This window comes from Nyctereutes procyonoides, unplaced genomic scaffold (genome assembly GCF_905146905.1).
Source record: "Nyctereutes procyonoides isolate TBG_1078 unplaced genomic scaffold, NYPRO_anot_genome, whole genome shotgun sequence".
NCBI lineage: Eukaryota > Metazoa > Chordata > Mammalia > Carnivora > Canidae > Nyctereutes > Nyctereutes procyonoides.
Window position 1 is genome coordinate 54,381,374 of NW_026575020.1, and position 24,370 is coordinate 54,405,743.

Here is a 24,370-nt window from a genome sequence, read left to right on the forward strand (position 1 = left end):
CAAACCCCTCATTCCTGAGAAGCAGGGAACCTGATCCTTCACGGAGCATGCGTGCCTTCTGTATTTTGCCTGCATTTTCCCTTCCTTTCCTCATAGCTGACTCGAACAATTCTTGGTTTAACCCTGCCTCCCTGGTTCTTAAGGTCAGTGTGCAGCACTAATCACACCTGTGCACCTAGTAGAACAGGCTTTTGGGCTCTTGGCTAGAGACTTGGGTTCTACATTAGGAATGGGGTCCAGAAATTTGTTTTTTGTTTTTTAAAATTGTATTTATTTATCTAATTAATTTATCTACTGAGAGAGAGAGAGGGAGGGAGGGAGTGCATGGGAGTGGATGAGGGACACCCACCCAGGCAGCCCGAAATCTGCTTTTTATTTTTAAAAAGAATTTATTTATTCATGAGAGACACAGAGAGAGGCAGAGACAAAGGCAGAGGGAGAAGCAGGCTCCCTGCGGGGAGCCTGATGTAGGGCTCCATCCTGGGGCACCCAGGGTCGTGCCCTGAGCCGAAGGCAGAGGCTCAACCACCGAGCCACCTAGGAGTCCCCAAAATCTGCTTTTTAAACGAACAATGGAACTGGTTCTGAAGCTGAGTGGGGAGGCTGGAGAAAGCCAGGGAGCCAGCCTCACCACTGTTTCTGTGAGACGCTCTCTCCTCACACAGACCAGCAGTAGGAGATGAGCCTGGGGGCAGAAGGTCCCAGGTCATGGGCATTCTGGCCAAGAGCTCTCGGGTCTGTGGTTTGGCATAATCTTTGCAGCAATCACATGGGGCAGGAATTATTACCCCCTTTCACAGACGAGCAAGTTCTGTGCCCTTTGGACAACTCTGGGGGTCCTTTTGGTTCTAAAAGTACAGTTTCATGACAGGAGGGCCAACGCCACACTTAAGCCATATGTCCATCACCGTGTGACCTCGGGGTGGGGGGGCCCTCTTCCCATCCTGGCCGCCAACTCCCCCACGAGGATAATGAAGCTGGCCCATCGTCTCCGGGGCCTTCTAAGAGCAGGCTATCCAGAATCAGGTTAATCAGAGGGGGGCTTAACTTTGGGTTAATTACGACTCTAATCGTCTCACCCAAACTCAGTCTTCATACTTTATTGCTTACATTGCAGAATCAAATCCTGCAGTCTTAATTTAAAAAAAAAAGGAAGAAAAAGAAGAAGGAAAGAAAGAAAAGGAAGAGAAGAGGGTCTCCGAGGAATTCCACCATCGGCTTTGTCTGGAGGGGTTAAGGGGCAGGGTGGGCATGGGGACAGAGGAGCAGGGCTACGCCTGGGCGACCGCAGGGAGCGGGCAGGCCGTTGCATCAGCGGCTGCAGGGTACGTGGTTTATGGCCAGGGCCCACTTTAGCGTAACCACAGCCGCTATTAAGACCCTCAAATGCGCCATCCGTGGTTCTGAACTTTGCATAATGACCAAACTCCGTCTTCTCATCAGTGGGGAGGAGAAGAACAGTGTGGAAACCAAAGGGGTTGAAATTTCAGCTGCTGCCAGGCGGTCCGGAGCTCCAGCCCGCTCCCAGAATAGCCCGACCAGGTTCCCGGCAGCCTCGGCCGCCGCAGCTGGGCTTCCGGCAAGGGAGAGAGTCAAGCCCCGAGCAGGCAGCAAGAGGGGAACAGCTGGGACGGACGGGGCCCAGGAGCCAGCTGGCTGGTCCTGCCCTGCGGGTGGAGCGCCATCCCTGGTGAGTGCGGCGAGCCTGGCCCTCCTGGGACACCCCCGGCTGAGTTCGAGCGAGGGTGCCCTCAAATCCTGGTGGGGGGGAGATGCTGCTCAGAATTGTGCCGTGGCTGGAGGGGCTGGTGGAGGGGCAGGTGGCAGTGTGTGCAGAGGGGACGTGAGTGACTGTAGGGCTAGTGGCCACCCGGAGAACAGAGTCAGAGAAGGAAGAAGGGGTTGGAGAGGGAGACACGTGGCCCTGGCCTAGGCCAGGGGACTGCTTAGTGTGGACAGCACTGCCGTGAGGCTGGCTTCTGAAGCAAAGGGATCGTAGGGACAAGGCAGGGTATCGGCTCCACACTAGGTGCTCCGTTGCCAAAGTCCGTCCTTCTCTTATGTGGGCCTGTGCGGGTCCTTCATCTATTTACTCCCTCACAAATATTTATCGAGGTCCTACTATGGGCAAGTCATCGAGAGGGCAAAGGTAGGTAGGGGACAGACACATCTTTCCCTCTAAGAGCTCACCCCCTGGTTGGGGACATAAGACACGTACATTAGTTAAGGCAGAAAAGGTAAGAGCTGTATGAGAGATGAGAAAAGCGCTTTGCGGCGTGGCATGGAGTTAAAACAAACAGGTTTTAATCCGTTGCACTCCGCTTGGCCTCTATGAACCTCAGTTTCTCAATCTACAAAATGGAGGTAATAGCTGCTTTCTTGAACTTGTAAGGTTGCAAGGATCAAATATCAAAGACACTTGAAAGTTGCACAGTGCGACACAGAGGCAAGCTATTAGGAGTGTTGCGTTATCAGACTAGCTAGCATTTCTCTTAACTTCCTGGCCTGGAATTCTGGGAGCCAGGGATCTGAGTGGCGGGTTCCTGATGGCAGCAAGGCCAAGGCTAGACCCTGGGCCTGCCCTTACCCTTTGAGAAGGCGGCGTCTTTCAGCTCCTGGCCAGTCAGCCCACTATTCCACTGGTATTTATTGCCTTTTTTTTTTTAAAAAAGATTTTATTTATTTATTCATGAGAGACACCAGAGAGAGAGAGGCAGAGACCCAGGCAGAAGGAGAAGCAGGCTCTCCATGGGGAGCCTGATGTGGGACTTGATCCCAGGATCATGATCTGAGCTGAAGGCAGACGCTCAACTACTGAGCCACCCGGGCGCCCCTTTATTGCTTTTTAAAAATTGTGTTTATAAAGCGCTCTCCTAGGGACTGCAGGGAAGGCTAGACATGAAATCAGAATCTGATCCCCACCAAGCCTCATAATTAACGATGCAGAACAGTGCTAGGCTAGCAAATTCGCCTTAGAAGGGGAGCTTGCTCTGGGAGCAGAGGGAGAACAACTCTAGGGTGGGGTCACTAGCCAAAATTCTGGGTGGAGCACAGGTCTTTAAAAGAGGACTGGTTGAGAGAGGCCCAAAGGGGGCTTCCCAAATGAAGAGTGGGGGATACAGCATGAGTACAGCCACAGGAAGGCAAGTCCAGTGGCCAGACTGGGAGCCGACCTCTCGGGCTGGAGTGGCCATTTCCATTTCCTGTGGGGAAGAGGAGGGGGATGAGGCTGGCACCCGGGGTTGAGAGCAGGTGGCAGAGGCCTCAAATGCTGGGCAAGCAAGCTTCGTCTTTCAATTCAAGGCAGTGGGAGCTGGTGAGGATGTCAGCAGAGCACCAGGGTGAAGTCAGGGAATGTCCCCCAGTGGACGGGGGTTTGCAGGGTGACTGGAGGTGTTGGGGAGTGGGAGTAGACTGTAATGGAGGTAATAAGTCTGGGGCATTGCAGCTGCTGGAGTGAGGTAACAGGTATCCCATCCCTGAAAAGTTCTCAGACAGGGGTGAGACCCCTCCTGAAGGTGAGGGGTACTAAGTGCAATACCGTGTACACGTTTCTTTTTTGTTTTTGGAAAGGCGTTCGTGGGCCGAGGGGCCCCTTTGCTTTGACCCTGGTTCCTAGATCCACTGTCTGTTGATGGACATTCTCCAGACCTGGACAGCTCAGAAAATCCAGTTCTCTCCTCCACAGGCAGTTGGTTAGTGGCCACTGAGCCATGGACAGGGAGGGGGGATGGGGAGCAGCAGACCTGTGGCCACTGTGGGTGGGCTTGGCATCAGGTGACATTCCAGCAGGCTCGGCCCAAGGCCCACTTCCGGGTACGTTTCCAGGGGGATCACCCATGGGCAGCCAGTTGTGGTGAATTAGTGTTTAACTTGCCTGCTCCCAGGCCCCTGGCTTCCTACTATAAAAACCAGGGGGTACCTACTATTCCAAGGGTCAGGCATACAAACCTAAGAGAAAAGAGAAAAGAAGACTTAGCCAGACACCATAGGCTGGGCAGTAACGAGTTAATATGGAGCCTGGGAGCAAGGAAAAATCAAATGCAAAATCTGTTTATCAGCCAGTTGTGGGGCACCCAGCTGCCTGGTACAAGATTCCAGGCACCTACCTGTCAGGGAGCCAAGGGCCTCCACCCTCAGCTCAGGGAGGGGCTGTTCTCACTTCACTGGGGCCAGGCCACCAGACCAAGGGCATTCAACTCCCGCTGCCCCCCAGGGGCCAGGTTCAGGCCTCCCACTCCCCGGAGAAGGAAATAGCTCCTGAGAGAAGGAGTCCATCAGCTGCAACTGTAATCCCTGACTCTTGCTACCCATACAAAAGGAAGTCCCTCTAGGGAGCAAAACTGACCTCTAGCCTCCTCACCCCTGTGCCCCAAGCCAGGTGGCCAAGGCCCCCTGCCCAGACTCTGAAGGTAAGGCATTGTTGGCCTGGGGCAGTAGACTTCTCCAGAAGGCACTGAGGCTTGCCTGCTCCCCAGGAAGGCCTGGTGCAGTGGGCCGGGCTGGTGTGGTGGGCAGGGTAGGTGCTAACTGTTGGCAGGGCTCCTGTTACCAGGGGAAAATCTGCAGCAGACTCCAGGGGCTGTATCGCTACTCTTACTGCTACTGTCCTGACCATAGAACAATGGACAGGCTCTGTGCCAGATGCCTAGGGCCACAAAATGAGACATGTCCCCCTCTTGAGGGCACAGTCTAACTGGGGAGATGACAGTTATCAGGCCTGATGAAGATATACTGGGGTAATGATAAGTGAACAAATGCATAAAAAGCTGTGGGTGGGGGGCGCCTGGGTGGCTCAGCTCCTTAAGCATCTGCCTTTGGCTTAAGTCATGATCTCAGGGTCATGGGATCAAGCCCTGCATCGGGCTCCCTGCTCAGCGGAGAGACTGCTTCTCCCTCTCCCTCTGCCTGCTACTCTCCCTGCTTGTGCTCGCTCTCTCTCTTTCTCTCTCTAATAAATAAAATTTTGGAAAAGAGAAAAAGCTGTGGGTAAAGAAGCAACTGCCTTTCTTTTCTGGGGAAGGTGAGGAAAGCTTCACAGAGGGTCATTGGAGCTGAGTTTTGAGGCAACAGTGATTCTGTAAAAATTTTGGTCAGAGAAGGGGGGATGGGAGGGACAGGATGTGGAAGAAGAAGGAACAGTAGAGGTGAAGGCCCAGAGCATGGCATGATAAGGCTATTCTGATAACCATAAAATAGAATTGAAAGAAGATCAGAGAAGCAGCTTCTGCAAGAAGATGGGTCTTGAATTTTGACAGGACTGAGGTTCACAGGGGATGCAAGAGGAGAGGAGAGGCTGACTTCTGGGCACCTGTGAGGGGCAGGCTTGTGCGAGGAACATTCTAGAATCAGATTCATCTGGATGTTAGGGTGAAATGTCCAGGTGGGTTTATCTCTACCATTTTACAGTAGAGGGAAGCAGAGCCCAGGCCGATGCAGCGACTTGTTTAGGTCACCCAGCTGGCAGGTGGCAGAGCTGCTTCTGACCCCTGGGCCTTGTCAGTCCCTTAGCCTCTGGCAGCTCTGAGAAGGAAGGTTGAGATGGATCAAAGTAGTTTCCATGGCCCAGCAGGAACTCAAGCACCATATAAGGGGAAAGAGGGAGCCAGGCACTCCCCCACAATCCATCAATCCAGGATCTCTCTGAAGGATGGGTGGGCAGTATCCATATGGGGTGACTTCACAAAGTGTTCATTTTTGGTGAAAACACGAGTTCACAAAGGCTTAAATGCCTATGGGTCATTAAACTGAGTGAATGGCATCTGGGGACACAGACGCCCCATACCTGGAGTCTTGAAAGACAACACACCTCTCACAGAACTTCCCTTCTAGCCAATGCAGGCTGGCTGTGTCCGGCAGCAGCCCCGAAGCCCAACAGTCTGGCTTGTGGGGGCTGGTGGGGGGTGCTCTCAAGATCCGGGATCCGGACCTCCAGTCCCACCACCCCTCACCCAGCCAGGCTTTGCCCAAGGAAGGGCACCAGGGATGGTGGAGGCTGAAAACCCTGGGTCATCTGCCCCAAGGGCCTTGCTTTGTTTCAAAGGCAGATCCTGTTCCAGAGTGAGACAGGCACCTTGAAAAGGGACTCAGCAAACCCTTTTCAGAAACCTGCCCTACATTTCCAGGGGTGCTGACCGCTCAGGGCTGGAGGGCCTCTTCCCCAGCTCCCAGCGGGTGGCCAGGCACTGGATACCCCAACTTGACCCCTGCCTGGGCAGAGACTGATTGACTGATGGGGGGGCAGGGAGCTTGCCTCTTGGGAGAGTCCTCTGCACCTGCTGGAGTTCCAGAAGCTTGAAAGCAAACTGAGAAGATGGGCTGGGTCCACAACTCCGCTCCCAGCCCGCTTCCCCTGCCCCTATCCCTGGCTCTCGGAATCGCCTTTTCACTTATGCTAATGGGCAGCTCTTTCAGCAAACCGATTTCAGCAATTCGTGTCTGGTTAATGAAAGCTACAGCCGGAGGCCACAGGGACTTACCGGCTCACTTAGGGCTTGGCTTCTGAGCGCGGGACGGGCCTGCACAGCGCCCCGCGAGGGGTCCGGGAGGCTCGGGGCGGGGGTGCAGGGCGTTAGGGGAGCGAGACGGAGAGGAACGCGCAACTTTGGCACCGGAACGCGCTCTTCCTCTTAATATTTAAGAAAGAACGGAAACAGTTCCGTGATCACCGCACTTCCGAGACCTGCAAGCGAGGGCCGGGCACAGGGAGGGAGGCAGGTTCTAGAAAACCCCGGGCCCCGCCGCCAGCCCGGGGCCGCTAAGCAAACACTCTCTCCCGGAGTCCGAAGAGCCGGTGCGCGAGGGGAGGGGCAGGCCTGAGGTTGATCGCTCCGCCAGCTCCCGCTGATTCATTGAGTCTGACTCCTGCCTGTCGTAGACCGAGGCGCACCAGCAGCCCCGGAGGTACCCCTCCCCTCTGCCCGCGCCCTCCCCCCAGCCTGCCCCCCCCCCAATCCCGGGACCAGCTGCCTCCCCTCCCCGCCCCCACCCCGGGGGCCCTCGGGGCTGTGCAAACACGCCCCGCCGCCCGCCCGGACTCTGGCTGGCTCCGACCGCGCGCTGCTGGCGATCCCCCAGGCAACTCGGCGTCACAAGAACCAGCACCCCGGAGACCCGGCGCCCTGCCCTCCCTCCGCGTCCCCTGGGCCCCGGCCAGGCCCAACAGCCTCTCCCTTCCCGGTGCGCCGCGGCCCCTCCGGGCCTCGCGTGCAAGCTAACTAGGCCCCGCCGGGCGCCCCGGGCCGCGCAGCCCACCTCCCGCGGAGCGCGCAGCCCCAGGGGAAGGCGCCCGGAAAAAATCTCCTCTTGTTTACTGGGCCGGGGACGTCCCAGACTGGATCCCCTCGCCCAGTTCGGTGGTTCCCTTTCTGCAGATTCCCGGGGCCGGAGGGGAAAGGGTGGCAACCGGCTGATCGACCCCGGGGCAGGGAGTGGGGCGTGGGGGTGGGGCGCGGAGCGGGGAGGGTACCCGAACTCGTGGAAGAGTCCGCGGGCGGCTGGAGGGCTGCGCTCGGAGTCAGGGCCGAGGCGCCCCGGAGCGCAGGGGACCGCGGGGAACATGACCGTGACGGCTAATTAGGACAAGTCGGAGCAGGGAACGGGGACGCCGGGAGGGGAGCGCGCTCAGTTGGAGGTGCTGGGGCGGTCGCGGGAAATCCAGGCGCAGGCAAGTCGGGCCCGGGGCGCCGTTTGCTCACGATCCGGAGCGGATCCCGGCCGGGCCCACCGCGGCAGGCGCGCTCGCAGCGCCCCCCCCCCCGCCCCGCCCCGCACCATGCACGTTTGGTGACCCAGGTGCCGGGGGCAAGGCCGCTCGTGGAGGAGGCGGACTGTCGGTGTGTGGTGTGTCCACGTGTGCACGCTCGGGGAGGGGAGGGGGCGCAGAAGGCGTGACAAGGACGCACTCTGTGCTGAGTGTGCGCCTCGCTTCAGCCGGGAGCAGCGACCTGTGCCCGGCGTGTGTGCCCCACGGGGGAGCCGGGGCGGAGGTGACCGAGGCTAGCTGAGACGCGCCGCGGTGGGCCCCACGCGTGTCCGCGTGTGAGCGCTGGGACATGCGGGGCGAGGGAGCGCGCTGGGCTGCACCCCAAACCGCTTTCCGGAGGGAAAGGCGAATCCTGAAAGTGAGTGCGCGTGAGTGCGCGTGAGTGCGCGCGCCCGTGTGCGGGGGCGTGGCGGTCAACAGCAACAACACTCGGGCCAGCTCCGCCAGAAACTCCGAGCTCCCTCCCCGGCCGGGAAGTGCGCCTCGCCGGAGCCTGGAGGTGAGTCGGCGGCGGGGGGAGGGCCGCGCGCGCTTTGTTACTGTGCAAACGGATTGCACATACCTGGAGCGCGGCGGCCGCCCGATAAGCGCCTGAATGGAGGTGATGTCACGGTGATGCAGGCGCCGGCCCACTCTCGCCCGGAGCAGGGAGCCGAGAGCGCGGAGAGAGAGGCCAGCCCGGCCCAGGTTCCCGGGAGAGGCAGGCCCTGCGCCCCGACCCCCGCGCGGGCCCTGCCACCCCGGGCCCGGGCCGCGCCTGGCTCCGCGCCCTCCGCCGAGCCCCTCTCCCCGCGCCCGCGCTCGCGCCCGCGGCCCGCTTGGGGCTGGAGGTGGCCGTCCCAGGTAAGGGCTGCTGCTTCCCGCCCCGCCCTCCCCTCCGCCGCCCGGAAGAGCCCGGTCGGGCCAGCCGGCCGTGCGCCAGGGCAGGAGCCCCAGGGCGGAGGACGCCGCGCCAACTCCGCTCGGGCGCGGAAACTTTGCAAACCGGAGTGGGCTGGGGACCCGGCGGGGTGGGGGTGGGGGAGCCCGGCGCTGTCCTCAACCCCACAGTCGGGGCCCCCACGGGTGGGCCGGCCTCCTCTCCGGTGCCGGTGGACGGGGAGGCCGGTGTAGACCCGAGGAACGAGGAGGGAAATTCTCAGAATCTTCCTATAGGAAGTTTGGAATCAGACCATCCAAGAGCCCCTTCTTATGGCAGCTTGGCTTCTAGATCCCTACTCCACTGCCGGCTCCTCCCTCCAGGGCTTTTCTAGGGCCCTTTGCAGCCGCAGGGGTTGGGTAGCGCCCCTCCATCCTGACGCCCGCCGCGCACTGTTACACCCCCCGAAAAGCCAATCGTTTGAAAGCTCCACGATCTTGATCCACGGGGAGCAGAATGTGTCAAAATAGGATTTTGTGCTCTTGGAGGTTCCCAACTTGTGTCTTCCTATGTGTATGTGGGGGAGGGGGCGGTTGTGGTGTGGAGCGCATTCCAGAGTGGCATTCCAGAGCAGACCCTTGAAGGCTTCCACGTTTCGGAATGCTCCGGAAATTTTGGCCCAAATGCCCACTTGATGTGGAAGTCTAGGCTGAGGTTCCCAGAAGCCCCTCCCTTCCCAACCTGGGTAGGAGGTACCTCCTAACTGCCCATCTCCAACCCCTCTTATTGGTGAGTTTAGTCACCAGAGACCACTGGACAAGGGTAAGTTGATAGGGCCTAAGTACAGGACTCCAGAAAGGCGGGGTGGGATGGGGGACATGGAGAGGAGGTGGGAAGGCTGTTGGTGGGTCCATCCATCTCTCCTGATAGGCTGCTGAGTGCTGGCAGATGAGGAGCGGGGAGAAAGGAGGATGCTCTGTGGTTTCCTGGGGTGAGCTTAGGTGCTTTTGAGAGGGGGCTGTCAGAGGTCATGGCACCCTTCAGTGTAACTGCCAGCTGTGTGTCTATATCCTAGTCATATCCTTGAGCCCGAGAGCTCTAGACCAGGGCAGTGCTTAGAAGCCCTTAGTGCCCTCTTCAGGATGGTCTCTTATGCCCTAGGGCTTCTCAGGTTCTGGTGTGAAGGGTGGGGGAGTGAAGAGGGGCTTATTCTGGAAAGGGGAGAGGGCCTGACTGCCTCTGATCCAGCCAGTCAGTGCCAGCTGGGCCTCTGAACCCACCCCACTATGCTGAGGCCTCTCTGCTTCCCTCCTGGAGAGGGAAACTGGGAGGAAGGGGATTCTGGAACTGGATTGGGCTGACTCAGACCAGAGCTGGGGGCTGAGTGGCTGAGCTGGGGAGAGGCTGATTTCAGAGGTGATTAAAAATATTTGTATGACTGATTCCAAGGAGGTGAAGCAAAAGGGCCCCTTTGTCCAGGAAATAATCCGAGAGACTGGGCTGTGCTGCAGCTGCGATGTAGGAGAAATTCATGGGGCAGGAGGAGGTCCCCCTCCCACTCCCCTCCTTGGTCCCACTGAGAACCCTGACGCAGGAGATGTGACTCCACACTGAAGAAGGCAGGGGAGAAGCAGGCACTGGGTCTGTTCAGCGAATGCTTTTTAAATGCTTCCTCTGTTCAAGGCACCGCGCTAGATGCTGCAGGGATGCTAAGATAAACCCCGTCTTCATCTTGTTCACTACCCTCACAGACCTTCCAGCCTGGTAGGGGAGACACATGCATGGAATTTTAACCATCAAGGCTCAGAAGACAGCCAGGAAGTCTAGGCTTTAGGGACTCGCAGGAGGGAGAGTCTCTTAGGCGGAGCTGGGTCTGTCTCCTTGCAGTGCCTTTCCCCTTCTCCAACGTGTAGAAGGTGGCAAGTGTTGACTGGCTGAATCTGCACTCCTGGAGGTCAAAGAACCAGCACAACTCTTCTGAGCTCCCTACTATAAATCTGCTGGCCTCCACGGATCACTGCCCTAGGCCTGAGTTGGTGTAATTCTGTGTCCATACTCACCCTTGCATTTTCCTGGGAACAGAGACATGGATCCTTTCTGGGTGGGAATGGCTTGTTTCATCTGGGGCTGGTAAGTTTTAGGGCAGCTGAGCAGCTTGGTACCTGGGCGGGGAGGAGGGGCCGGAAGAGGTTCCTCTTTCCTTCCTTGGAAGTTCCCCACATTGGTGGGGCAGAGAGCTTGCCAGGTTGCTGCATGCTGGTAAAGGTGTGTACTTCTAAGAGCAAGATGGGATCAGAAGAGTAAGTGACAGAGCTAAATGGGACCTGGCTTGGTTTGGGGGTTTTTTTGGTGGTGGGTTTTTTTTTTTTTTTTTTTTTTTTTTTTTTGTAATGACATGGTTGTTATCAGATTTAAACTTGTAGCCTAAGCTTTGGTGTCCTTTTCTCCCACCTCCAAGCAGTCCTTAGATTTTATTTGGGAAAGGATCTCTCAGATCTGGCGATTCTGGCTTTACCTTTGGCCTCGATCTTTAAACGGGTGAATGTGTCCTCAACAAATCAATTGCCTGTGCTTTTTGCCAGATTCAGATCTTAAACCACAACCCTGGTTATGCCGTCTTTGTACCAAAAAAAAAAAAAAGTCTTGCAGGGGCTCCCCATTGCCTTTAGAATAATGCCCCAGTCTCCTTCCCTGTAGCATTTCTAGTCTGTCTCCCCTTACAGACTCCGTTCATACATGAAGGTGGGCTAAGAACTGAATAAAATGCCGTTGAACAGTCTCCTCCATTCTGTCTTTCTGACCCCCTCAGCTGGAAGAGCTTCCTCCTCTGTGTTCTTGTAGCACCTTTCCCTCCCCCAGAGGCAAATTCTGTTGGGTGGCACTTAATCATTTTCTCATCGACCTACCGTATTTCTCGTACTGGATTTTATTTATTTATTTTTAAAGATTTTATTTATTTGATAGCACAAGCAAGGGGGAGCAGCAGAGGGAGATTGAGAAGTAGGTTCCCCACCAAGCAGGGAGCCTGAGGCATGGGGCTTGATCCCAGTACCCCAGGATCATGGCCTAAGCCCAAGACCGATGCTTAATGGACTGAGCCACCCAGGCGCCCCTTGTACTAGATTTTAAAAACCAGGGTCACCTGGGTGGTTCAGTCGGTTAAGTGGCTCCTTTCGGTTCAGGTCATGATCCAGGGGTCCTGGGATTCAGCCCCACGTCTGGCTCCCTGCTCAGTGGGGCCTGCTTCTCCCTCTCCTGTCTGCTGCTCCCCCTACTTGTACTCTTTTTCTCTAAATAGTTAAATAGCAAAAAAAAAAAAAAATCTTTAAAAATAATAATAAAAACCATGTCAGGGAGAAAACAACAAACAATCAAGTCAGAGGCTATATCTGTCCATCCTTGTATCTCTCAGAGCTCTGAGAACTACTGGCCTTTGTCCCCCCAGATGCATATTAAATATTTTCTGATTTGGAAAAATTGCCTGTTTTAAACTGGCCCCCAGAGCGAGGAGAGGGTGAAGTGCTTGAAGATGTGCAGATACCTGGGGGCTCAATCAGGGTGGCCTTTCTCAGGCAGGGCTTACTTCCACCTCTCCAACTTTACCACAAGTTCTGGCGGCTTTGTTATGAGCCCCAAACGCCCCAGCTGGGGTTGAATGCTTAGGAACCCATAGCATATAATCTTGCAAATGACCTCTCTCCCTGGAGTGGTTCGATGTTCCTCCTTGCCCATTAATCCTCCACCCTTCTTTCTTTCCAGCACTTGTAAATACAGTTTATGCTTTATTGATTTACGATTACACAAAGTCCCTGACAAAAGCTTATTTAAATCTCCAAGCAGGGGAAACCATGCTTTTGCCTTAAAAGTCAAGAGAAACTGAGCTCCGACCATGCAGTTAGTTTGGAAAATAATAAAGATGTTCATTTATTAAGAGTTAATGATAGGTAGTATTTGGGGGAAAAGCAAGCCTAACTGGAAAATGAAGTAGCTGAGAAGGTCGAGATACCTATGATATTTTCAAGGCGCACCTAGGACTTTGAAAATTGATGACCTTTTTTTTAAAAGATTTTATTTATTTATTCATGAGACACACACACACACACACACACACATACACACAGACACAGGCAGAGGGAGATGCAGAGACACAGGCAGAGGGAGATGCCGGCTCCATGCAGGAAGCCCAATGTGGGACTCCATCCCGGGTCTCCAGGATCACGCCCTGGGCTGAAGGCAGGCGCCAAACCACTGAGCCACCCAGGGAATCCCCCAAATTGATGACTTTTATTATGTCAGCTTCACTTAATCTTTGATTTTTTTTTCTCTTGATCCAGTAGTAGGGACTCTTCCACTTATCAGTTATGGAGTTTCTCTTGACAGACTTAGGGCTTTTGTTCACCTGTTAGAAATTAGGAAACTAGAAATGGTGAAAACTTAAGGGGGTAGACTAAGCATCACCTCCCCCAAAGGAGGAAGGGAAGGCGGGAAGAGTTGGATTATGCCATTCCCCTGCAAGCCACTAGTGGTCACTGTCATCCTGGAAAGCTTGGTTGCCATCTTTCTGGAGAGTTCTGGGGACCCAAGAAGTGAGAGAGGAGGAAGAGGCAGTTAGAACTAATTAGTTCAACATAAGGGTGGTTTTATGTATGTGCTTGGATTTCGTAGTATTTTTGAACCTGGCTGTTTAGAACATTGAGGTTCTCTGTTCTCCGAGTAAATCTAAAGTCTCACCTGCCAGACTCTTTACCTCCACTTCGCACTGGGACAGTCCAGGTGGTGTCGAGAGCAGGGGTTCCGTGTCTTTGCCGCTCATCTATAGCACTTGGTAGAGCCGCCCATCGGGACTGGTCAAATGAGTAGTACGTAGGGTACCTTTCTGGCGTGAATGAAAGGTCTCTTTTGTGCCTTTTAGCTACAATGCCTTAAAGACTTCTGTGACAGATGAGTTCCTTTGGGGTTTGCATTGCCCTTCCCCATTCTTGCTTTTAAAATGTTAATGCCTCATAGGAGGATTTTTGCGTGAAGTCATTAACTCCCTAGCTGAGACATTATTTTATCCTTGACTCCAGCAACTGAGCTAGACAAAGAAGTTTGGATTCTGAAGAGGAGAGGAGAGCTGGGCTGGGCGGGGGGGGGGGGGGGGGGGGAGTGGGCAAAGGGAGGTGGTGGGTAGGAATCCAAGAGGAGTGGTCTCTTCATTTTTTCCAGATGCAGGTCATGCCTGTCACGGGTGCTCGTGATGTGCCTGTTGTGTGAATGAGTGGATGGCTGATTGGCCATGGACGTGGGCATCACCGGGGCGGAGTTGAAGAGCACGGTGGTCGGCCTGCTGAACTCAGAGACTCTCAGGGCAGAGAGAAAGTGCTAAATGGATGATAAGCTTGGTTTTGACTTGCTCCCAAGCCCTTTCACGCCCAGCTCAAACTGCAAGAGCTCGGGGGGATATTCAGATGCCAGTTATGGTTGAGGAGAGAGAAACCTAAAAATTCAGTGACAGATGCCTCCTTTTCCATGACTGGGGACAGAGATGACCAATGGGCTTCATCTCACGTGCTTCCCTCATCAGTTGATATGCCTCCCGGGACTTCTGTGTCAAGAAGGGTTCTGAAGCCCAGGGGGACAGTCTCATGATCAGCTTGCGCTGTCTGCCTTGAATCAGGCTAGGGGAAAGCAAGTGACTGGTGTGTCAGCGTCTGGCCTTGGAGGACTGATTTTGCCTTTTCTCTCGGTCTCTCTCTCTCTCTCTCTCTCCCTCTCCCTCTCTCCCTCTCCCTCTCTAGGGACCCAGCTGGAGCCTGGCCTGGGAGCCAGGATGGCCATCCCCAAAGCCTTGCTGACATGCCTGGGGCTGCCTCTCTTCCTATTCTCAGGGGCCCAGGCCCAGAACCATGTGCCACCTGGCTGCAGCCCGGACCTCAACCCCCTCTACTACAACCTGTGTGACCGTTCTGGGGCTTGGGGCATCATCTTGGAGGCAGTGGCCGGGGCGGGAGTTGTCACCACTTTCGTCCTCACCATCATCCTTGTGGCCAGCCTCCCCTTTGTGCAGGACACCAAAAAGCGGAGCGTCCTGGGGACCCAGGTGTTCTTCCTGCTGGGGACCCTGGGCCTCTTCTGCCTCGTGTTCGCCTGCGTGGTGAAGCCCAACTTCTCCACCTGTGCCTCCCGGCGGTTCCTCTTCGGAGTCCTGTTCGCCATCTGCTTCTCCTGCCTGGTGGCGCATGTCTTTGCCCTCAACTTCCTGGCCCGGAAGAACCACGGGCCCCGGGGCTGGGTGATCTTCACCGTGGCTCTGCTGCTCACCCTTGTGGAGGTGATCATCAACACCGAGTGGCTGATCATTACGCTGGTCCGGGGCGGTGGCGAGGGTGACCCTCTGGGCAATGGCAGTGCCACCTGGGTCACAGCCTCCCCCTGCGCCATCGCCAACATGGACTTTGTCATGGCACTCATCTACGTCATGCTGCTGCTGCTGTGCGCCTTCACGGGGGCCTGGCCTGTCGTGTGTGGCCGCTTCAAGCGCTGGCGGAAGCACGGGGCCTTCGTGCTGCTCACCACGGCCACCTCCATTGCCATATGGGTGGTGTGGATTGTCATGTACACGTACGGCAACAAGCAGCGCAACAGCCCCACCTGGGATGACCCCACGCTGGCCATCGCCCTCGCCGCCAACGCCTGGGCCTTCGTGCTCTTCTATGTCATCCCTGAGGTCTCCCAGGTGACCAAGGCCAGCCCAGAGCAAAGCTACCAGGGGGACATGTACCCCACCCGGGGCGTAGGCTACGAGACCATCCTGAAAGAGCAGAAGGGCCAGAGCATGTTTGTGGAGAACAAGGCATTTTCCATGGATGAGCCAGCCTCAGGTAGGTGAAGGGACACCCTCCCCGCTTCCCCTATCACTCCACATCCTTGACCGCAGGACAGGACTGGGGCACTGGTCTCCCGAGCAAAATGAAGGTTCTCGAATTATCACTAGGTTTCTGCCTTAAAGTCCCTAAAGTCCATTAAAAAAATTTTTTTTCTCTATACTCCTGTGGTTCACAAATGTATTTTCACTATAAAATTTCAAACACCACAGGTACAATTCCTCCCCAGCTGTCTTCCCAGTTTACCCCGTTCTTTCCTGTGCTGTGCCGCCTCTGACCCATCGTTTACCTCCACGTGCCTCCGTTTCCTCATCTGCAAAATGGGGAGGAGGATGGTCCCTGTTAAATAGGGTTCTTGTGAAGATTACGCTAATGCCTGTGCCTGGCACTTGGAAAGTACCCTAGAAGTATTAGCTATTAGCTGTGTGGGTTACTGTCATTTTACTATTATTACAACTACCCTTCCAGGACTTGTTTTTCTATTATGCACATATTCATAGTCTTCGTTTCCTTTAAAAGTCTTCTCAGTTAAGATGTTGTTCTTTTTTTAAGATTTATTTATGTGTTTTAGAGAGAGCGTGCACCCGAGAGCACACGTACAAGCTAGGGGAGGGGCAGGGGAAAGGGAGAGAGAGAAGCAGACTCCCTGCTGAGCGTGGAGCCCCACACAGGGCTCCATCTCACGACCCCGAGATGGTGACCTGGGCCAAAATCGAGAGTTGGACGCTTAACCAACTAAGCCGCCCAGGCGCCCCGATTTTGTTCTTTTTAAGAAAAGCACTGTGCCACATCCTGATCTAAGCAGCACCCACTATCCAGCTGGCTTGCCCCCAAGCTCCTATCCTGGCTCGTTGTTAATGGGATGGGGCTTTCCTGTTGGAGCCCAGCACGAGGCACCAGCCAGCCCTGCAGCCTCGGAGGGGTCAGGCTGAGGGCGTCCTAGAAATGGAAGAGGCCGGAATGGGTGAAGTTTCTGCAGCCTGTGCCAAGCCCCCGTGGGGAGAAGTTTGAGAAGCAGGTGGGGGAGGTGGGGGATGCTTCTCTGGGACATTTGGCCAGTTGAGCTCCCAGCTTCCAAAAGGAAGAATATTTCTCTGGCATTTGTTGATTGTAAGGACCACTGGCATTTATTGAGCACCTACTGTGTGCCACATGCTGTGCCTTTCCTGATGTGTCCTGTGGCACGCTGTCCTCAGCCAGCTGGCTACAGGCCCCTTTAGCTGACATGACTGGGAACTGGAGGTCAGAAGGACTGGGACAGACCCCTGACCCCAACCCCAGACTGGGCTGATCAAGATGTTTGGGGACTTAAGACTTGAACTGCTTGACTGTGGGTCTCCAGCTCTGGGGTCTCTGCCAGAAGTCTGAGTCAGAGACCGGGGAACTTCCAGAATCAGAACTCTCTACAAACTGAGATCCCCATCATCTCTGTTTTGAAGAAAGGAGTGACCCTCATCCTGCCTGGCACCCAAGCCCTGATCTGCCCAGCGGGGTGGCCCCCGGTCCACATAGAGTGGGACCCCAGAGTGGGGGCGGGGCTTGTGCACACACACCTGCTCTCGCCCTGAGCCTGGCCATGAGGCCCGCGGAGTCCTCAGCCTTTGTCCTCTCAAGGCAAACACTTCTGGGCTGTGAGGGTTTTTTTCTTTCCTTTTTTTTTTTTTTAAATCTAAATGGAAAAATCAATCGAGTGGGCCCAGCACTTAGGAAGCCAGGCCTAGCCGTGGTCCCTCAGAGCTGCGGGCCATCAGCCTGCAGGAGACACACACCCACCTGCCACCCTTACGGCACAGCCTGGTCTTGGGCCCCTAGGGGTTGCTTGCCAGCTTTCCCCAGATTCCCTGGGAACCCCAGCAGGATAGAAGCAAATCTGGACGACTGCATACCCAAAGGCATGGCGTGGGGAGGTATTCCCGGAGCTGAAAATAGTTCTGGAAACTTGCCAGGGTGCCACAGGACAGGATGTACCTTCAGTCGTCCTGGTGGGGCTCTGGGTTTTGGGGTCCTGGAGGATCAGCAGTCACCTGTGCCCTGGGACAACATGAGGAGTCTCAGGCTGTGGGGGCTCTCCCTGCTTCCCCTATCGCCTGGCAGCTGGCCTGCAGTGGGAAAGGCCAGAGCTGGAGCCTGGCCATCTAGGAAGGCCCATGTGCCCCTCTTGGCCTCTGGCCCCCGAGGGCGGATGGGGATGTGAAGGTTGCTGACAGGAGCATTTTTCTTTGCTGAAAGGGGGGGGGGGTCCTCACACTGCAGGAAAGCCAGAGCGGAAGGCAGGCAGCATCGTGCTCTCCTTGACTCCTGACAAAGGCACGCTGGTCTCTGCAGGGGCCCCCACACCTGCAGCCTCACCCCCAGGTTGGCCACCCCTGGCCAGGCTTCCTCGCTGGGTTAGATGTACTCCCAGGGCAGACGAGCCCCCTCTTCCCTGCCCGTGCCCCCTGGGAGCCTTGCCTGAGAGCCCAGCCCCCAAACCGCACCTGCGTTTCTTTGCAGCTAAGAGACCGGTGTCACCATACAGTGGGTACAACGGGCAGCTGCTGACCAGCGTGTACCAGCCCACCGAGATGGCCCTGATGCACAAAGGCCCGGTGAGTCGGGTCCCACATGTCTGACCCTGCCGGGGCCACGGAGCCCAGCCCGAGCGGGCTGGTGCAGGCTGGGGTGGAGGTGGTAGGGAGGAGGCAGGCTTCTCTGTCTGCTGTGGCAGCCTCGGGAACGGAGCCCTCGGCTCCTGATGCCCGCTTCCTGGAGCCGATATACACGTCGCCTTCAGCTGCACTACAGGGGGACCTGCCCTGGGTCACGGGGCATCACACAATGACCCGGGCCCCGGGCTGGTGGGAGATGCCAGCTTTACCCGCAGGAGCTTAGGGAGGGAGAAAGCAAGGTTTCAGCCAGGTGGGGGGGTGTCATTCTTTGGTGCCCCCCAAAGGCACAGAGGACCAAAAAGCAGGTCTGGGTAAGTACTTACTCCTCAACCACAGCTGTCCCAGGAGGGCCTTGGCTTCCCTCCCCGCACAGGCAGGCGGCAGCTCTCAGTTCTCGACCTCACGCCTCCCCTGGGTTCTGGAAACCAGATGCTCCATTAGCCAGTGGGGGGTTGGGAACAGGAAGACAGTGGGTTAGATTCTCACTCGCTCCATATATGTTCCTCCTCCCGGGCTGGCAGTCGCTGGGGGGAGAGGTCAGTGACCTGCCTTGGCAGGACTCTGGGAACAGGAAACGAAGGAGGTCGGCAGGGTGGTGTTCTCACCCCCTCTCCCTGGCAGGGTGGTGTTCTCACCCCCTCTCCCTGCCGTGAGCACCCCCCCCCGGGGGTGGGGGGCAGGGTACAGTGAATATCTGAAACTTCCAGCTCCAGCCCCTAAGCTGAACCTACAGCTAGGCGCTGGGAGGGGCAAGGAGTCTCTCTGAAGGACAGGAGCAGAGTCTCCTGGTCACAGTCACTCAGGCTGTGGACCCCCCACCCCCACCCCAGGATCCTTCCTCCAGGAGCTGTCCCACCCTTGCCACCCTTCACTCCTGATCACATAGAGTCCTGCTTCCTGGGCAGGGGGCGGGGCGGGGGGGGAAGGATCCAGACGTGGTCCCCCAAACCCCCAGCATTACCATCACCTGGGAACCTGCTGAAAATGCAAATTGTGTAAGGCCAGTGGTGGGATGGGGCTGCTGGTTAGCATCTCTCCGGTGGTATCATCTAACACGGAATCTGCCGGAGTCTCCCAGGATGGGAGTAACCACCCCAGAGATCAGCAAAGACCACAGATGGGGGCTCCCTTCCTCCCCACCCCAGGTAAACATTTACTGAGCCACCACTGGGTGGAGCCTGACTAGGTGTGGCTGCAGCTGGGGCTGAACTGAGTGCCCAGGTGATTCTGATGCACACCCAGGTTTGAGCCCCACCCACCCAGATGTTCCAGGAGCTACTAGGGGCTGGTGAGCTGGGGGGACTGCAAACCAGTGGGAGGACCACCTGGGTCTGATTAGACGGAAGGTGTCTTGGGGCCCTGGAGTGCCAGGAGTTAGGGATAAGGCCAGTGAGGCCAGAAGTTCACCTGCCCTCCAGATCAGGAGCTGGGATGGGTGCCTCTGGACCCTCCTCACCTCACAGCCGTGTCTGCCCCACACGGGAGGAGGGCCGCTGCAGCTCTAGCCAGGTTCCAGGCAGAGAATTTGGGCTTTAGGTCTCCACATCTGACAAGCCCACCCAGGCTTTGAGATAAGAAATGTGGGCAGGCCAAGCTGTCCTCACCCAGGCAGACCCACAGCTCTGATGCCCCTGAGTGTCCTGTTGCCATTTGAGGACTCGGGGAAGAGTCTGGGGAGAAGGGAGCCTGGGAGCATCAGCAGGCAGGTAGTAGAACTCACTGTGCTTCACTGTCCACTGGGCCCCAGGATTTCCCTCAGGAATTGGGAGCAGGAGGGAGGGGGCTTGAGAAGAGGATCCTTCTGAAAATAGGGAAGCCCCAGGGCCATCCGAGGTGACCAGAAGCTTCTTCCCATGCCCAGAGGCCTGGCACTCTGCGGGTGAGGGAGGGGGCTCGAGGTCAGGCCAGCCCCTCCGCTTCCAGAGGTGGAGTCACCCATCCCAGGCCACCGCTGGGGCCCTGCTGAGGGGTGAGGGGAGCAGGGAAGGGGGAGCTGGCAGGCGCTGCCCTGCAGGAAGCAGAGTGTTTGTGTGTCCGCCCTGGCGGAACCTGGCTGTGAGACCTCCTGTCCTTCCTTCCAGTCCGAAGGAGCTTACGACGTCATCCTCCCACGAGCCACCGCCAACAGCCAGGTGATGGGCAGTGCCAACTCCACCCTGAGGGCCGAAGACATGTATGCGGCCCAGAGCCACCAGGCAGCCACGCCACCGCCACCGAGAGACGGCAAGAGCTCCCAGGTCTTTAGAAACCCCTACGTGTGGGACTGAGTCGGCGGCCAGGAGGAGGCGGGCAGATTTTGGGGAGGGCGCTGGGGACGTGGCCTGGGTGAGGAGCCCACTGCTCTCCTACGGCTCCCGGCCCCTCAGTGGCTCTGGAAAACTGCCTCAGAGCCGGAAGGCCAACCCTGGCTGCCAGTGTCTGGGTGGGTGTCCCCGGGGGGCCCCCTCACCCATTCCTTAGTGTTTGTGGAGTCCAGGAGCCAGTCCCGGCTTTGTACTCCAGCCAGATAGTGTTCTTCTTGGGTGATGGCCGGTCAGTGCCAACACTTTCTGGAGTCTTCCGAGGGATTCCTGCAGCCTCGAGAGATTGCTCAGGCGCGTCTGTCCTGGGTCTTGCTCCTCTGTGAGGAACAAGGGTGCCTAATAAACACGTTTTTGCTTTACGAGCCCTTCCTCTGGGAATGTCGTTTCTGGCCTGGGCTCTGGGCCACTGATGAGCCTCCTCCTCCGTGGGCCGTGGGTGGTTCCTCTCTCTCCCCCCAAAACCGGCTCACGTGAAAGCCACTGCGCCTTTTTCTTCCCGTGCAATCGAGTGGCTGACACCTGCCTACAGGGAAGGTGTCTTTAGCTGAGCCTGGGTATCATGTCGTGTGTGACTGGAGTGACCTTTCGGGCCCAGCTCCTGTCCAGGGTCTAGTCCAGCATCTGGGTTTACCTGAGATGAGGCAGCTTTCCTCCAGGACCCCCTCCACTGGCCATGCGTGTGAGGCCAGGGCAGGCCCACCATCAGGTGGCTCTGCCGGGGTGGGAGTGGGGGTGTAGACCAGCTTCAGCCCCCCTTGGGGGAGGATGGCCATTCAGGTCCTTCAGGGGACGCGGTGGAGAACCACCGGCCTGTGCTATGAGGTCGTGCTGTGCTTGCATGGGTGGAAATGCACGGCTCAGAGAGCGCCGGCACCTGTTTACAAAGTGGGTTTCCAAAGGTGGAAAGGGTCGGCCCGTTCCGGTCGGCTTCATTCCTGGGCAGTTATTAACATGTCCATTGGCTCAGGCCCTGATGGTAAACAAAGCCTTTCCACATCAGCTCCTTTTACACCTCGTGGCTGCCAAAAGGTGGACAGGACAGCATTCTGTCCTCTATCCAGAGTCAGAATCCCAGAATCGTGCCATTTTAGGGTTGGATGTGGCCTTAGAGGCGGGGTAGCGGTGTCCCCCTCGCGGCCCCTGGCACAGGGAAGCACCCTGACCCAGAGAGGCCCCAGCGGCCCCAGAGGTGGCCACACCAAGACCGGCCCGGTTTTCTTGAGCCCTGTCTTCCGAGGCCCACCCTGGGACCCAGCCCGGGGCCTGGGCCTGGATGAGCAGCAGCGCTCTGACCCTTGGACACCGGCCCCGGGCTTTGCAAAGGGGCTGCCAAGCCCGCCCCTCCCGGGCTTGGGAATGTTTCTCCGCAACGAGTCAGAAGCTATTTTCTGACACCGGTCGTAGGGGGGAGAAAAATGTCTCTGTTGGAAGGGAGAGAAAGGTTGCCGGAAGAAAAACAAACTTCTCCCAGAGTTTCCCTTCGATGTCAGATTGCACCAGCCCCTCTGGGACTCGGCCACTGTTTTTAGTAAAAGGCCCCAAGCAGTAGGGTCCCCGTTGACGCTTGTTCTTTCTGGTTACTTTAGGCTCAGTCCCCGCAAAGTAAAACAAGATGGTAGAAGCCCTCTTCTGGCATCCCAAGGTCCGGGCTGGGCAGGGCCCAGCACCTTTCCCGTCCTTGTCATTGGAGCTGGGAGGGACCGGAGGCCACCAACCTGAAGCTGAGGACTGAGCGGGGGGGCCTGAGATGCCCGGAGGTGTGGGGCTGGGGCCCTAGGCCATTCCCTTTGCTGCCCCTCCCGGCCTCTCCTGAACCCTCAGTGACAAGGCCATGAGGATCTACAGAACTGGCCGGCCCGCCTCCGTCCCCCTCGGCGCCCTGCCCCCAGTCAGCCCATGCGTCCCCATGCTGTGGTTCTCCAGATGGCCAACCTCAGATGCCCCGTCTTCCCACCATGGGCCTTCCTGGCTGTCCTGCTGTCCAGCATCAGCTTGTCCCGCCTGCACCTGGGTGTTTGGAGCCAAGCCCTGGCGGAAGTGGGCTTTCTCATCAGGGCCTCCTGCCACCACCTGGACCGAGGAAGGCCCCCGGGCTGGGACAGCTCAGCCCGAGGCCTAGGCAGACACTGCTTCTCTTCGTGGCCCGTGGGTGCTGGATCTGAGCCCCTTTGGTGCTTCCCTCACGTGCCCCCGCACGCCATGGCCCCATGCCTTCCCCACCTGCAACGAACTGGGGCCCATCGAGACACAAGGTGGGGCTTGGGGCTGCATTCTCAGGGGCCAGCTGAGAGTCCTGGATCACACCGGCTGGGGGCTCAGCTGCTCACAGAACTGCGACTCGTGCCATTGCCTGCCGGGCAGGTGCACAGATTTCTGCCTCACCTCGGGCACCCCAAGCGTGCTGGCACTGTTCTCTCCCACGACATGCTCCAAAGGGTCCTGACAGCCACCCGGGGAAGTGGAGGTCATCCTTAGGACCCGATGATGGTGGCACTAAGGACAGAGATGTGCCCAGCTTCGGACTAACAGGAATGAGATCTCTATAGCATCGTTGTCTCCCGGTTTTGTCTTGCACCTGGGGGCCAGACAGAGCTGGCTGGTCCAAAGGGGCCTCCCCAGGCATGCCCCTGGAGCTCCGTGCTCAGCACAGAGTCCCCTCTGGATGCCCAGGGTGGGAGAGAGAACAAGACCGGCCTGACCCTGCCCTCCGTCGACCCGCAGCTCTCCAGTGCCACCCTCCTGCCCCCAGCAGCCTGTGCCTTTGTTACTGGAGTATCTTTCCAGAGCTAAATTGGGCTAACACGCCCTACAGAGTGTAGGGCCACACAGCTGCCTGTGACAGCCCCCCTAAACGCCCCCCATCACCACTATTGCCCGATCACAGCTCCATGAACGGAGTATTACTTCCCTCTGATGGAGGGGAAGAGGGAGCTCTGTGCACCTCAGACATTTCTTGATCTAGGTTAGTGGCCCCAAGGTCCCTTACAGTGAATAATAAAGGCACTGTCTTGCTTTTTTCGAAGCAATAGTCTCATGTGAGTCCTGGCCCTGCCAGGCGGCCATGAAGAGCAGCCTGCAGTGAATGTGGGTTTGTTCCTAGTCTTGAGTCCTCTGGGGATCTGAGTGTTGGCTTGGGAAGGATGGGCTCCTGAAAGCTCCAGGCCCGCCTGGCTCAGGGATGCCCAGTGGCCCCACTCCCTCTAGTCCTTGGCCAAGTGGAGGAGACAGGTGTGTTTTTCAGCAGAGAGATGCTTTCCCCCAAGGGGTCCAGCTATATCACAAACGAGCTTGGAATGGAAGAAAACCAGAGAGCAGAACCTATTGCAGGGAATATCAGAATGACACCGATACATTTCACGCCCACTCCGTCAAGCCACTCAGCTCCGAGCAGAGTGGTTTGGACCCTAACTGCTCAGAATTAAAGGGCCTTATCCTGGTTCAGAGGAATGACTATCACAGAATCCCCATGTGTTCACTGAGAATTTTTCTAGGATTTAATACATATATTTTTAAAAGATTTTTATTTATTTATTCATGAGAGAAAGAGAGGGAGAGAGCCAGAGACATAGGCAGAGGGAGAAGCAGGCCCCCTGCAGGGATCCCAACGTGGGACTCCATCCCAGAACCCCAGGATCACGCCCTGAGCCAAGGCAGATGCGCTCAACCGCTGAGCCACCTAGGTGTCCCTAACAAACACACACACACATATATTTTTTTAAGATTTTATTTATTTATTCATGAGAGACAGAGGCAGAGACACAGGCAGAGGGAGAAGCAGGCTCCATGCAGGGAGCCCGACGTGGGACTCGATCCCAGGACTCCTGGATCACGCCCTGGGCTAAAGGCGGCGCTAAACTGCTGAGCCACCGGGGCTGCCCCCTAACACGTATTTTTAACCCAGTCTCTCCCTTCTTGACCAACAAAGGCTG

General features: G+C 56.9%; 1 protein-coding gene across 6 annotated transcripts; it reads left to right on the forward strand.

Moving 5' to 3' along the window:
* The first annotated feature begins 1,621 nt into the window (after window positions 1-1,621).
* GPRC5C (G protein-coupled receptor class C group 5 member C) lies at window positions 1,622-23,463 on the forward strand. 6 transcript variants are annotated; one of them, XM_055331511.1, is made up of 5 exons: window positions 1,622-1,690; window positions 14,405-15,487; window positions 17,984-18,078; window positions 20,220-20,375; window positions 22,028-23,463. In XM_055331511.1, exons 2-5 carry the CDS (start codon window positions 14,437-14,439, stop codon window positions 22,058-22,060), a joined length of 1,335 nt encoding a protein of 444 aa, XP_055187486.1. In that variant the 5' UTR covers window positions 1,622-1,690; window positions 14,405-14,436; the 3' UTR covers window positions 22,061-23,463. The 6 variants fall into 6 exon arrangements, with proteins under 6 accessions (XP_055187486.1, XP_055187466.1, XP_055187494.1 ...); XM_055331491.1 differs by lacking the exon at window positions 1,622-1,690 and adding an exon at window positions 6,778-6,903; XM_055331482.1 differs by lacking the exon at window positions 1,622-1,690 and adding an exon at window positions 7,477-8,264.
* The last annotated feature ends 907 nt before the right edge of the window (window positions 23,464-24,370 follow it).

What these genes read in the sequence shown, in the direction of transcription:
- GPRC5C (XM_055331511.1), top strand. Translation starts at nt 14,437, where the DNA reads ATGGCCATCCCCAAAGCCTTGCTGACATGCCTGGGGCTGCCTCTCTTC. An exon ending in CCCTGATGCACAAAGGCCCG is followed by an intron (nt 18,079 to 20,219) that starts GTGAGTCGGGTC and finishes CCTTCCTTCCAG; the next exon opens with TCCGAAGGAGCTTACGACGT. An exon ending in GAGACGGCAAGAGCTCCCAG is followed by an intron (nt 20,376 to 22,027) that starts GTCTTTAGAAAC and finishes TGGTTACTTTAG; the next exon opens with GCTCAGTCCCCGCAAAGTAA.